General features: G+C 39.4%; 1 protein-coding gene across 1 annotated transcript in view; it reads left to right on the top strand.

Moving 5' to 3' along the window:
- dock1 (dedicator of cytokinesis 1) overlaps nt 1-12,361 on the top strand; it is a 351,227-nt gene that overhangs the window by 80,868 nt on the left and 257,998 nt on the right. The window contains exons 17-18 of the mRNA XM_041815464.1: nt 4,787-4,890; nt 5,493-5,676. Coding sequence (XP_041671398.1) covers nt 4,787-4,890; nt 5,493-5,676 — 288 coding nt within the window. The remainder of the gene's footprint in view (nt 1-4,786; nt 4,891-5,492; nt 5,677-12,361) is intronic.

Raw genomic sequence — 12,361 nt, 5'->3', positions numbered from 1 at the left:
GTGGTTTTAATCACATAATTTGTTTTGGTTGTTGGTGCTATTTGATGGATGAATTCTCAGTAATATGTCCTCTTTGCAAAGTGCTTAAAGCTCCAATGAGGAACTCTCCGTTTGTTTCACTTTTGGTACCCTTTATGGACAAAGCAGCGCCCTTACCTCTGTGAGGATTTTTTTCCTTGCAAATCTGTATTTAGTTTTCTGTAGGCAAATCATTATCAATGTTTTCCCCACCATTCCTCTGGAGTGGCAGCCTATTTTTTTAAATTCATATTTTTATTGCGAGTCAAGTTGCCACATTTTGTATTACAACATGCTTACAAGATTTCCTGTGTGTTTTTTTTTTTTTTTTTGAAGGAAAAGGAAGTTGAGAAATTAATGAATATATAACACAATCATTCAAAATAATAATAATGATAAATGAGTAAACTGAATCCAAGTTTTTAACTTTTGTGTGTACATTTACCCACATATGTAACTATAGGCTTTATTGTTGTTTAAGATAATCCATTTTAAAAAGTATTATATAGGTAATATGTTTACAGAGAGGATTATTCAGTGGCAGCCTTTTTCATGGTCTGAATGCTTTGCATTCAATGGGACAATATGGCAGCATACACGATCTCTTAAGCCGGGGGTAAATTGTGCTATTTTCATTTGATTTAGGCAGAAATTTTGAGTTGCATAACACATTTTGAAGCTGGGCCTCCTTGTAGTCTTCACCTTTTAGTCTACACCTGGTCTTGACTTGCTTTTTTCAGGGAACAAAAGGCATCTAAACCTACCTGGCCCTATGTGAAAAAGTAATTGCCCCTTATACCTAGTACCTGGTTGTGCCACCCTTGATGGCAACAACTGAAAGCAAGCGATTGCAATAACTGGCAGCGAGTCTTTCAAATCACGGTGGAGGAATTTTCGATCAGATTTAAGTCCAGACTTTGACTTGGCCATTCCAACACCTTCTCTTTTTAAGCCATTCAGAGGTGGACTTGCTGATCCGTTTTGGATCATTGTCCTGCTGTGTAACCCAAGAGCACTTGAGCTTGAGGTCCTGAATGATGGCCAGACATTCTTCCCCAGGATTTTCTGGTAGAGACCAGAATTCATGGTTCCATCAATTACGGCAAGTGGTCCAGGTCCTGAAGCAGCGAGGCAGCCCCAGACCATCACACTACCACCACCATGTTTAACTGTTGGAGTGATGTTCTTTTTAGGATATGCTGTGATAGTTTTACACCAGATGTAATGGGAGACCACCTACCAAAAAGTTCAGTTCTTATTTCATCAGTCCACAGAAGATTTTCGCAGAAGTCTTGGGATCATCAAGATGTTTTTAGGTAAATGTGAGATGAGCCTTTGTGCTCCTTTTGGTCAGCAGTGGTTTTGGCCTTAGATCTCTCCCATGGATGCCATTTTTGCCCAGTGTGGTTCTTATTGTTAAATCTTAAACACTGACATGAATGAGTTGAGTGAGGCCTACAGGTTCTTGGAATGCCCTCTGGGTTCTTTTGTGACTTCCTGGATGTGTCGTCGATACACTCTTGGAGTCATTTTGTAGGCTGGCCAAGTGTGACAAATATACAAAAATTAAGAAATCAGGCAGGGGTAAATGTATCATATAGCATCTGATGTCAGACACATGATTTTCATATCCTAACCTTAGTGTTTGAGTATCAGTTATGTGCTAATTAAAAAAATGATTATTTTTTATCTTTAGGATCAGGGAAACTGCTTTTAAAATGGCATATCTGGCATGTTAAATAAGATCGAATCTATTATCAGGTGCAGGATATATTAGCTTGTAATTAATAACACCTGTCTTTGCATCTCTTTTCCTCGCTCCAGTTAATTCACTCACAGGTAAATGGCGCTAACACAGTGGTTTCACAATGAATTGTGTCGGCCTCATTTAGAGAAAGAGAGTAAACAAAGCAGGCACAAATACAGTCACAGCATTAATACAGCCATCACAGGGGAACAGTAGTTTCTTGTGCAAACTCAGGAGCTGACTCAGAGCCTGCAGTGCTGAGATTTACTTTTGGGATTTCCTGTTTTTTATTTGTCTGCAAGTTTGTAAATGACTTGTTGTAAAGTCAGCCGTGGAGTTTACTGCACCAAAGCCTGTCTCTTAACAGCTCTCATGCTGTCTTTGAATTTGCTAAAGAGGCACTCAAGATTTGATATCACAAATGTACACAAAAATCACAAACACTTGTTGTAACACATGTAATCTCACATGTAAACAACAGTGTTTGACTGTATGGTTCTATCAATACTGGAAAATAGTTTCCCTAGTGTGTGATATAATTATTACTGAAGCCAAATGATGGTATTTTAATTAGAAAAAGAAAACTCTGAATGGATTTTCCTGCCAGTTTGCTGCACCAAATCACCACTTCATGATTACTCATGATGGCACTTGTGACATGAATGAGGGTAGTGTGAACAGAAGTTAATTGGCCTAAAGAGAAAACAGCTAGATAATGTTAGACAGAAGGAGCTAAAGGGTAGAGCAAGATAAGAGGTGAAACTGACACCAAACTGCCAAGTATCAACAATCACAGTTTGCCGTATCCTCATATCGCCATTATGCTGGCCCAGGTATAACATGTTGCATCCTTTCTGTTGTGCCATATCTAGGGCTGGGTACTTAATTGAAGTTTTGATCAGTGTTACAATTTTTGTGTTATCATGACCGATAAATGTTTCATCTCAAAATGATGAGTGAATTCCCGTTTACTGCCAGGAAACTCTCAGAAGTCCCTGTTGCACTTTTGCTGTTGTAACTTTGAGAAACAGCATTAGCTGTGGTTCAATACATCATTTCAAACCCCATTGATTTACACTGGATGCTAACATAGTGCCGAAACAAAGTTCACTATTCTGGCATGTTCTGTGGTTTAACTGTGAAATTGGACAAACTTGTCCTTGTAACATAGCATAGCGTATCTTATCCTAGAGTAGCATAGTGTAGCATATCATAGTGTAGCATATCGTAGCGTATCATATCTCTTGTAGTGTAGTGTAGCTTAGCTTAGGTTAGCTTAGCGTATCATATTGTATCCTGTCTTTAGTCAGAATCATTTTTATTGTCATTGTAGAACATACAACGAGATTGTTTGCAGTTTCTTTCAGTGCTCGAGCAGTTTCTCATTTAATATTGAAACTTTTCTGGGATATGTGTTGTTTTTCAGTCTGTTAGTTTTGGTTCTTATTGTCCTGAACCGTCTTCCTGAGGATAGCAGTTGGAACAGGTGATGTGTTGGGTGGGATGAGTCCTTCAGGATGCCCAGAGCCTTCCTGTGGCAGCAGGACCTGAACAGCTCCTCTAAGGAGAGCACAGCCTGTGATTTTCTGTGCAGTGTTTATGACCCTCTGGAGAGCTGTCTTCTCCTGAGCGGTGCAGCTGGAGAACCACACTGGGATGCAGTATGCCAGCATCTGTAAAAGGACACCAGCAGCTCCTTGGCCAGGGCGTTGCTCTTCAGGACCCTCAGGAAGTGGAGTTGCTGCTGTGCCTTTTTGATCAGCGCTTTGGTGTTGGTTTTCCAGTTTAGGTCATCATTCAGGTGCAGGCCTAGGAACTTGAAGTCCAAGACCCCCTCCACACAGTCTCCGTTAATATGTATGGGCTGAGGGTCAGATCTGTTTCTCCTGAAGTCCACTATTATTTCTTTATAGTTAGTTGTGTTGAGGACCAGGTAGTTGATGCTGCACCATGATGACAGTTTTTTGACCTCATCCCTGTACGCAGATTCATCTCCCCCTGAGATGAGACCGACCACTGTCGTGTCGTCTACGTACTTCACGATGGAGTTGCCTGGGTGGGTGGTGGTGCAGTCATGTGTATAGAGAGTATAAAGCAGGGGGCTCAGTACACATCCTTGAGGGGAGCCAGTGTTGAGGCTGAGTGCTGTGGAGAGGTGGGGCCCTACTCTGACTCTCTGTGGTCGGTCGCTGAGGAAGTCCTTAATCCAGAGGCAGGTGGAGTGTGGGAGGCCGAGGTTGTTTAGTTTCGATACCAGTCTGCTAGGGATGATTGTGTTAAATGCCGAGCTGAAGTCAATGAAAAGAAGCCTGGCATAACTGTTTTTTTGTTCTATGTGGGTCAGGGTGGTGTGGAGGGCTATGGCGATGGCATCCTCTATTGATCTGTTGTCCCTGTATGCGAACTGGTGAGGGTCAAATGTGGATGGAAGTCCTTGGATGATGTGGCTTCTGATAAGTTTCTCAAAGCACTTCATTATAACTGGAGTCAGGGCAATTGGACGGTTTATGTGCTGGCCATGTGTGCCATTTAATGTGTGTATTATGTGTTTTATGTATCATATTACACCTTTGCTATCTATCTTATTGTATTACACTGTGTTGTATTGTGCAGTGTATTTTCATATCAGATCTTGCTGTTGTGTATTGTATCTTATCCTGTTGCATTTCATTTCATTGCATTGTAAATTCCATTGCATTGTTATGCGTCATAACATATTTTATCCTATCTTTCATTGCGCTACATTCAATTTTATATTGTAGCGTGATTCATGACAATCATTATGTATCCTGTTATTTCAGTTCTGACAATGCCTCACTGTATTGAATCATATCATGCTGTGTTGTATTGTATCATATTGAGTTTAGTATATTGTGGTGTGTCATGTTTTTTCTTGGTGGTGTTGGGTCGTGTCATGTTGTATTATAAGTTACCTGGCATTTCTCACCTCTTGTGATCCAAATGACCCCTTGCATGTCTGTTTGCTGTCTTCCTCATGTTATTTTTGTCTCCTCCCTACAGCCAAAGACAAATCAGAGAAGATATTCGCCCTGTCTTTCGTGAAGCTGATGAGGTACGACGGTACCACCCTCAGGGACGGCGAGCATGATCTCATCGTGTACAAGGTAAACATGAAGAATTCCACTCACATTATGTAGCCAGTCTGTGGAGCTCTGATGTGTCTGTTACTGCCAGCCCACACTCTTCTTTGCTAGACCAGAGCAGAGATGAGGTGAAAAATTAGCCTGTATTATTAGTAGCTGCCATAATTACAGCTTCACAGCCTTCTATAGACAATCGTGTAGTTGGCACGCATCAACCCCCACAGTAAAATGAAATTACTTTCCAATTAAAATTCCTTGTATAATGATACCTTTGCGTTATGGTTCTCATTTATGTTAATTAAAAAGTTAATGTGGGAAAATTTCCTCCAGTTACATTTTTCTTTCACTTATTTTTTACATTAGCCTTGTCAGTCAAGGTTGGCAAAGTTTATACTCTCACAGCAAACAACTGGCAGAAAGACAATATTGCTAAAACTGCTTCAGTGACTCTATACAGTATACACAGGGGACTCAAAACATCTTAGAAAAACAGTAATAAAACAAAACACTTCATTAAAGCATAAACAGCAGATATGGATTTCAGTTATTCTGCTAAACTTAATGAGCTCCCTGAACTCGATGCTTGTAAACTGTGAATTTGTCGTTTTATCCTCTGAAACCAGGCGGAAGCAAAGAAGCTAGAGGACTCATCTCTGTACCTGAACCTTCCTGCCACAAAGCTGGAGCTGGAGGAGAAGGGTTACTCCGCCACGGGGAAAAGCACCCAGAACCTGGGCAACTGCACCATCAGCAAGGACTCCTTCCAGATCTCCACTCTGGTCTGCTCCACCAAGCTCACACAGAACGGTAATACCTCAGATGGTTTTGTCTTTCCTTCCTCGTTTTATTATTTTGTCTCCAAATTGGGCTTTTTGAAGCTTGAACTAGGCTTCTATTGAGATCTATATTCCCTTTTCTTTTATTTTTATTGTAAGACAGTACACTGGGCCTTCTTCACTAATATCTTCCTCAGCCTGGATGCACTCTACATGATTTTAAACCCAACTTTAGGCCCACTTTGCCCACTTTGACCATCATGGGAACTATATTCTGAGTGGAGGTTTGTCCTCAAACGTGTGCTGTTGACACCATTGTTTTACTGCTCTCTACAGTGTCAGAGCCTCCCTGACTTTGAATCATAAATACCAAACATGTTTTCAATATGTATAATTCAAGGGCACATTGCCCCATAACAAATGTGAGCTAGCAGATTGGGCAGCATCACCAACTGATTGTCACGTACTTTCATGTCTCACACACATAAACATAAACTATACCATATTCATTTCCTCATTTTGGGATTTTTGCTGGAACTGACATCCAGCCTAGGATTTTGATCATCCTCCATGTTTGCTTTTCCTGGGATGTTACATTTTATTATCTCTCTGTAAGACCGTTGATAAAGATCATCTGGTCCCTCCGTCAAACTGGCTTGTCAAGAATCTGCAGTCAGAGGATTATAAGATGAACAATCATTTGAAGCTGTCCTTTTTTTCTGTGGTCTCCCACCTAATAAAAACACTCAAGATTTAAGAAGCTTAAGATTTTTCCATAATTTGCTCTTAAAAAAAGATTCTAAGAAAAGGTTTAGGCAGATACATGTCACAGTTCTTAAGCTGCTAAATTCCTCACACCTATGTTGTTAAGTTGATGGATGCCATGTCATGAAAGCTTGTCTCCTTTTAAACCATCTTTGCGAAGAGAAATGCTTCTTTAGGCCCATATAAGGGCATGAGATTGCAGGGCTGTGTGCAAGCACATAGATGCTCTAACTGATAAGGAAACAGCTGTCAGGGATGCTCAAATTTAAATCTAAAAACAGACATACGCTGGACTCCAAATGTACCAAACAATCAGATAGTTCTAAAGAGAATGTAGCAGGGTGGGCAATTAGCTCCTGCCACCAGCCAAATGTAGGTATTTTTCAGCAGTGTTGTGAATTTGCTCAACTTGGGCAGGTAACTAAAGTAGCCAAACCTAAAAGTAATTTTGTAACAGTAAACTGCATGAATGAAAGCCCTTTTTTCTGCTTATTCCTACTGACTTTATGAGCAGTACCAAGGGGGACCTACTCGCTCATTGACCAGAAAGCCCTGCCTCCTCCTCCCTGTGTCAGTTTTTTACTCAGTTTGATTTTGAGTAGTCCTCTACTGCTACTGGTGTATTTTGGTTTGTTTGAACCAATGTTTGGTTTGTTGCAAGTACAGGATAGATAAAGCCTGAGTTTTGGCGTGGATGTGCAGAAATTGCACACAAAATATTAAATTCTTATTCATGCACCAACTTGCTCTTATTAAATAGCCTACAATTTGAATACTATAAACCTTAGTTATAGCTCATTAAATAATGCTGCTTGTTTACTTTTTGTACTCCAATTTCTTTGCACTTAAATCTTAACTCAGTGGAAGTTAACATGACAACCCATCCCTCTGTAAAGACTGTATGTAGCTTAAGCAAAAATATGTTTAAAAAACAGAAAAGAGCTAGAATTGTGTTTAAAAAGAGCTGAGATTTTTGAATCCACCAGATATTATGGCAGGTGGACAAACAGGTTAAAGCCCAACCCCCATTCAGATTTGGCTGCCCTAAAAAGACTTACATTATTACTCTGTAATGAGAAAAGGATTTACACCACATCAAGGGAAAAAGTTAAATCTGGGGAGAAAGTAGGTAAACAAAGAATATAGATCATGTCTCACATTTTTCAGAATGCAATTTATTCTAGGAAAATGAGCCACTGGACAGCTTAGTCATTAAGATACCCATGTGTAATGGTCGGTCTTTATTGTTGTGATTTTAGAAAATTATTTTTGAGCTTTTTGTACCTTTATTGGTAGTGAAAGACAGTGGATAGAATTAGATACAGGGTTGAGAGTTAGGGGAGAGACATGCAGGAAAGGAGCCACAGGCTGGACTTGAACCCGGATCGCCCACATTCACTCCCCTTATTCGGAAGTATTCGGAGCAGTGAGGCAAATTCCTTTATTTTTGCTGTAGACTGAAAACATTCGGCTTGACACAAAAAGATGAAAATGAGACAAGAGATCAACATTTCAGCTTTAATTTCCAGGTTTTTACATCTGGATTAATACTGGACCAATACTTTTTGAGGGGAGTGTACATGGGGCCTGACTCAACCACTTGGCCATCTGAGCCCAAAGGATTTTATTTTGAAATTAAAAAATTGCAAAATTTATTGTCATAATTAATTTTGCAGTATATATCAGTCACCGAATGAGCAAACTAAATGTCAAGTACCTTTAAACCACATTTATTTAAGTTATGCAATAATATGAATGTGCTGAATCAATTAAAATACAACCATGTGATTTTGTGGGAGTCATAAACTTCCTGTAAGCTGCGGTCGCCTAAACAATGGTTGGTGAATGAGGCTCAGTGTTGCTAAAGTCATAGGTGAGATACATGCAGCTACTTCAAGGAGCTGTAACATGACCATACACATTCACTGGTCACTTCATTAGGTACATGAAATTATTCATGTACAGTAAACTTTATCGAACAACGTAAAGCTCTGGGACCTCTGCTGCCCCAAACAAGGATATTAATCAAAGAGGATATCTTAATTATCCCCGAGGGGGAATTTGCTTCACTGCTGAAATGATAGCAATTGCATTATAATAAATAAGACGCATTTTACCTTGAACTTTTCGAAGGGTTATGGGGGTTGGCTCCTGCTACTCCTTCCATTTGTTCCTGCACATATCTACATTTTGGACATTTGCTCCTTTCTTGAACATTTTTTTTAATATTTTGATTGTTGTAACCTTCAAAGCAGTCTCTACATCCTTCTAAGAGAAAATCTCAGTGAGCAGATTTCTGCTGAGGCTCCAACAGCTCTGTTCTTTTACTGCTGTCAGTCTTGTGGTGCATATTTTTTTATTTTTTTTCCCAGTGCTGAGAAGAACTAAGCTTATTAGGCTAAAGAAAGCCCAGTTTCTGCCCTTTGGCCCTCAGATTTAGGCTTTAGCCTCTTGTTTCCCCCCCAACAGACTTCATTATAAACCATCTTTGACATGTTGCATTTCCACTCCGTGTCCATAACACCGCTGTTGTGTGAAAAGCATGCCTACTGCATGTTTGCGGTCAAATGCTCCTGGCTCTGATTTCACAGCTACGCTAAAAAGAACCCTCCTAAACGCCTGCTTTGCTTTCCCTGGCACTTGATGTGTTGTGATTTTTTTTTCTTTCTGTATGCACGACTGAGTCACTGTTTTAATAGGAGCCAAAATGAAAGCTTCCTCATTCCTCTCCCTGTTTTTTGGGGGAAGCGTGAGAATGAAGCGACACATTCACTGCAGGCTGGCTTTGACAGGAATTGAAATTAATTGTTTAGCTCGCCCAGAGCTACACCCAGTGTGAATAAGGAGTGCATCATGTCCTTATGTTTTTATTCTCAGTAACGCAAAGACAATTTTAAATAGCTTAGCAAGGGCAGAGGGAAAAGAAATGCTTTGAACAAATTGTTGATGCAAATTGATGATGTCCAGCACTTTGTGTTCTTTTGTACTAAGAGAGTGCTCACTGAATAATATTTGATGTGTCTCAGAAAAGGTTGTTTTTCCTTAAAGCAGTCTCTAATTATGAAGACATCCTTCTGAAACTTGAAACCCCCTAAATCTAGAAATAAGAACGTCTTTTGCTCTATAAAATAACTCCACCTGGTCAAATTTCTGTCTTGTAATTCCATCATTTATAACAATTTCCCACTCTAGAACAACTGCTCTGATGTAAAGAACATGTTAAAATGGCTTTATAAGAAAGCAAATATAACCTGAGACAGGAAGTACCAGGTTTACTTTCTACACCACTTAAAAGGGTTGCAGATGATAGTGGCTCTGTTTTATTGATAGGGGTTTTGCCTTTTTTCCACTTGCACATGTTTATTTCAAAAGGATTTGTTCTAAAATTCTTATATGTTTAAAGTTTCAAAAGGGTGTCATGTAAGGTCTTATCACTGTCACTTTTGATAAAGTAAACATAAGCATTGTTTTATTTATAACGGTAAAATCCCAAAATGAAAAAGAATTACTTGTATTTGAGCAGACAAATAAGGAAAAGGGGAGTTCACTCTCCTGTCTTTTTAGAAATAGAAAAATCATGATTAAACAGTGATAGAATTGTACTGTAGTGTATCTCTACAACCTTGACGTACAGCTTAAAGCTTGGATATGTAACATTTGATGAGAACCATGTAGAATCAACTCTACACCCCCTCCCGTCCTGTTCTTCTCCCTGTTTGAGCTCCATAGCTCCGCCCCTCTTCTCACATACCTCCTCTCGAATGTGCATGTCTGCTGACGACATACGGACGGTGGCAAAGCTCTTGTGGAGTGATTTTGTTCCGCTTTTCCACTGAAATCAATGGCTGAATCACAGGCAAGAAAACGCTTCGTCTCAGCATGAAGAAATTCTACATAGGAGCGAACACCGCCGGTAACTCTGCCATTGTATCAGCTTCTCACTGAGCTGAGAGGCAGAAGCACACCTACTACAGCGGCCAATAGGAGCACTCCCTCTGGCCTGAGCCTTGATTGGCTGCAAGTACTAGCCTTCTCATTGGCTGGCGCACTGTTGCTTGCTGGTTTTCCTCAAGGGAGACTGCAGCACGAGGAGGTGTTGCAGGTTGTGTTGTTTTTGTGGGCATCTGACACTAAAAATAACTTACTACAGCTTTAAATGATGCACCTGAAACATCCATGAAAAATGTCTGCTCCTGTCACTTCCAATTATAGTTTGGGCCAACCTGTAGATTTTATAGCCTGTGGTATTATTTATCATTTTGTTGCTTCACTTGTCGAGCTTTGTTTTAGTCATGCCGCTGAAATCCTACACACCAATCCTTAACAACAGGTATTATTGTTGGTATGTTGATGGTTTTATGCTTTGTTTTTAGTTTTTTTTTTTTTTTTTGTCCAGCAGTACTACTTTAGAGGCAGCTAAATATGTGTGGTACTGAAGCCAAATATACTATTCAAATTAAAGTGTATTGTACTTATTACATGTACTTACTTTATCCGTTGTATTTTGATGAGTCGTATGGTATGGTATATGGCATGGTATCGTATGGTGCCCTAAGGTATCACGTTATTGTGTGCTACAGTATACCATTGTGAAAAATGTAACATATTGCATCATAATCTTGTTTTGCATCTTAATCAGAGGGCCAAACTTTTCCGTGTACTTTCATAACACAATATATTATTATATAATATAATATAGTATTGTTTAAACTTACTGTGTCATACGCCGTATCTTATCATGTTGTATTGTATCATATTATAATGCATGGTATCTTATTGTGTCATATCGTATCATTTCATATTGTAGCATACTTTGTATCGTATCACATCGCATTGCATCGCATCATGTCATATCTTATCTTATCTTATTATTTGAACTGGTCTTTTAAAAAAAAACATTCTTCACCATAATTAATGTGACATCTTATCTCACAGGATTTCAGGAGCTGCAGAAGTTTCAAAACTTTCGCAGTTATGAGGCCATCTCAGCAGTTTCGCGTAAAGAAAAAAAAAATCTTTGAGTTGAGATCGTGATTTGCTGACATTTTGAAAACAGGATTTTCACCTGAAAGTTACTTTTAAGAAGAACAAAAGCTTTCTATCTGTGTGAATCTTAGGAAGAAATCTTTTCTCTACCTGCTGACATACTAATGCAGAAGCCCAGTTTGACCCTGTGGAAAATCCTTATAGTTTAAAAAAAAAATTACCTGTATGTGAAGTAGAGGAGGAATTTTTAATCATTGTTATATAACATGCAGAATCAGAATGTTGCAATACTGTTCCCTTTGAGAGTTATTAATTTAGTCAGTGGTATGAATTGTCATTTCAATACAGTCATGTGTGACCTCTGCTCTGCTCAGGGGGGAGGAATGTCAGTGGGTTAGGTGCATAGAAGACACAGACCAAGAACCTGCACACTGATTGCATTAGATAAGGTTAATTAATATGTTTCTCAATCCCTACAAAAACATTATATAATGTAGAATAAAGAAATCAATCAGAGCCATTCTCTGACTCTTTTTTCAACATAGCTTACTCTTTTTATGCCTCCACACCAATGATAGATGAGGCTGGAGGCATTGTGTTTGTGGGTTGTTCATCTGTCGAGGCCATTCTTGAGCACAATATCTCAAGAACTCTCTTAAGGCATTTTCTTCAAACTTCAGGGATGATCTGATTAGATTTTGAGCTCAGAGTTCAAGGTCAATGGGCCTCATGTTCATGCCTTTCTTATAATATTTCTATTAATCACTCTACCACTGAAACCACCCCTTCTTCTTGACCCACCACTATACTTTTACTGACAGGCTATTGATAACTCACTGAGTCATACTACTGCTAGGAGCTTGTTGTAGTTCCTCATGTGGAAAAGATTGGCAGCAGTGTGTGTCTCCCTGCCATGATTCAATCTCTCCTTGCACTTTGTGGTGGTAATTCACGAGGTACCAATA

This window comes from Cheilinus undulatus, linkage group 20 (genome assembly GCF_018320785.1).
Source record: "Cheilinus undulatus linkage group 20, ASM1832078v1, whole genome shotgun sequence".
Classification (NCBI taxonomy): Eukaryota; Metazoa; Chordata; class Actinopteri; order Labriformes; family Labridae; genus Cheilinus; species Cheilinus undulatus.
This window is presented reverse-complemented; position numbering and strand designations above follow the sequence as displayed.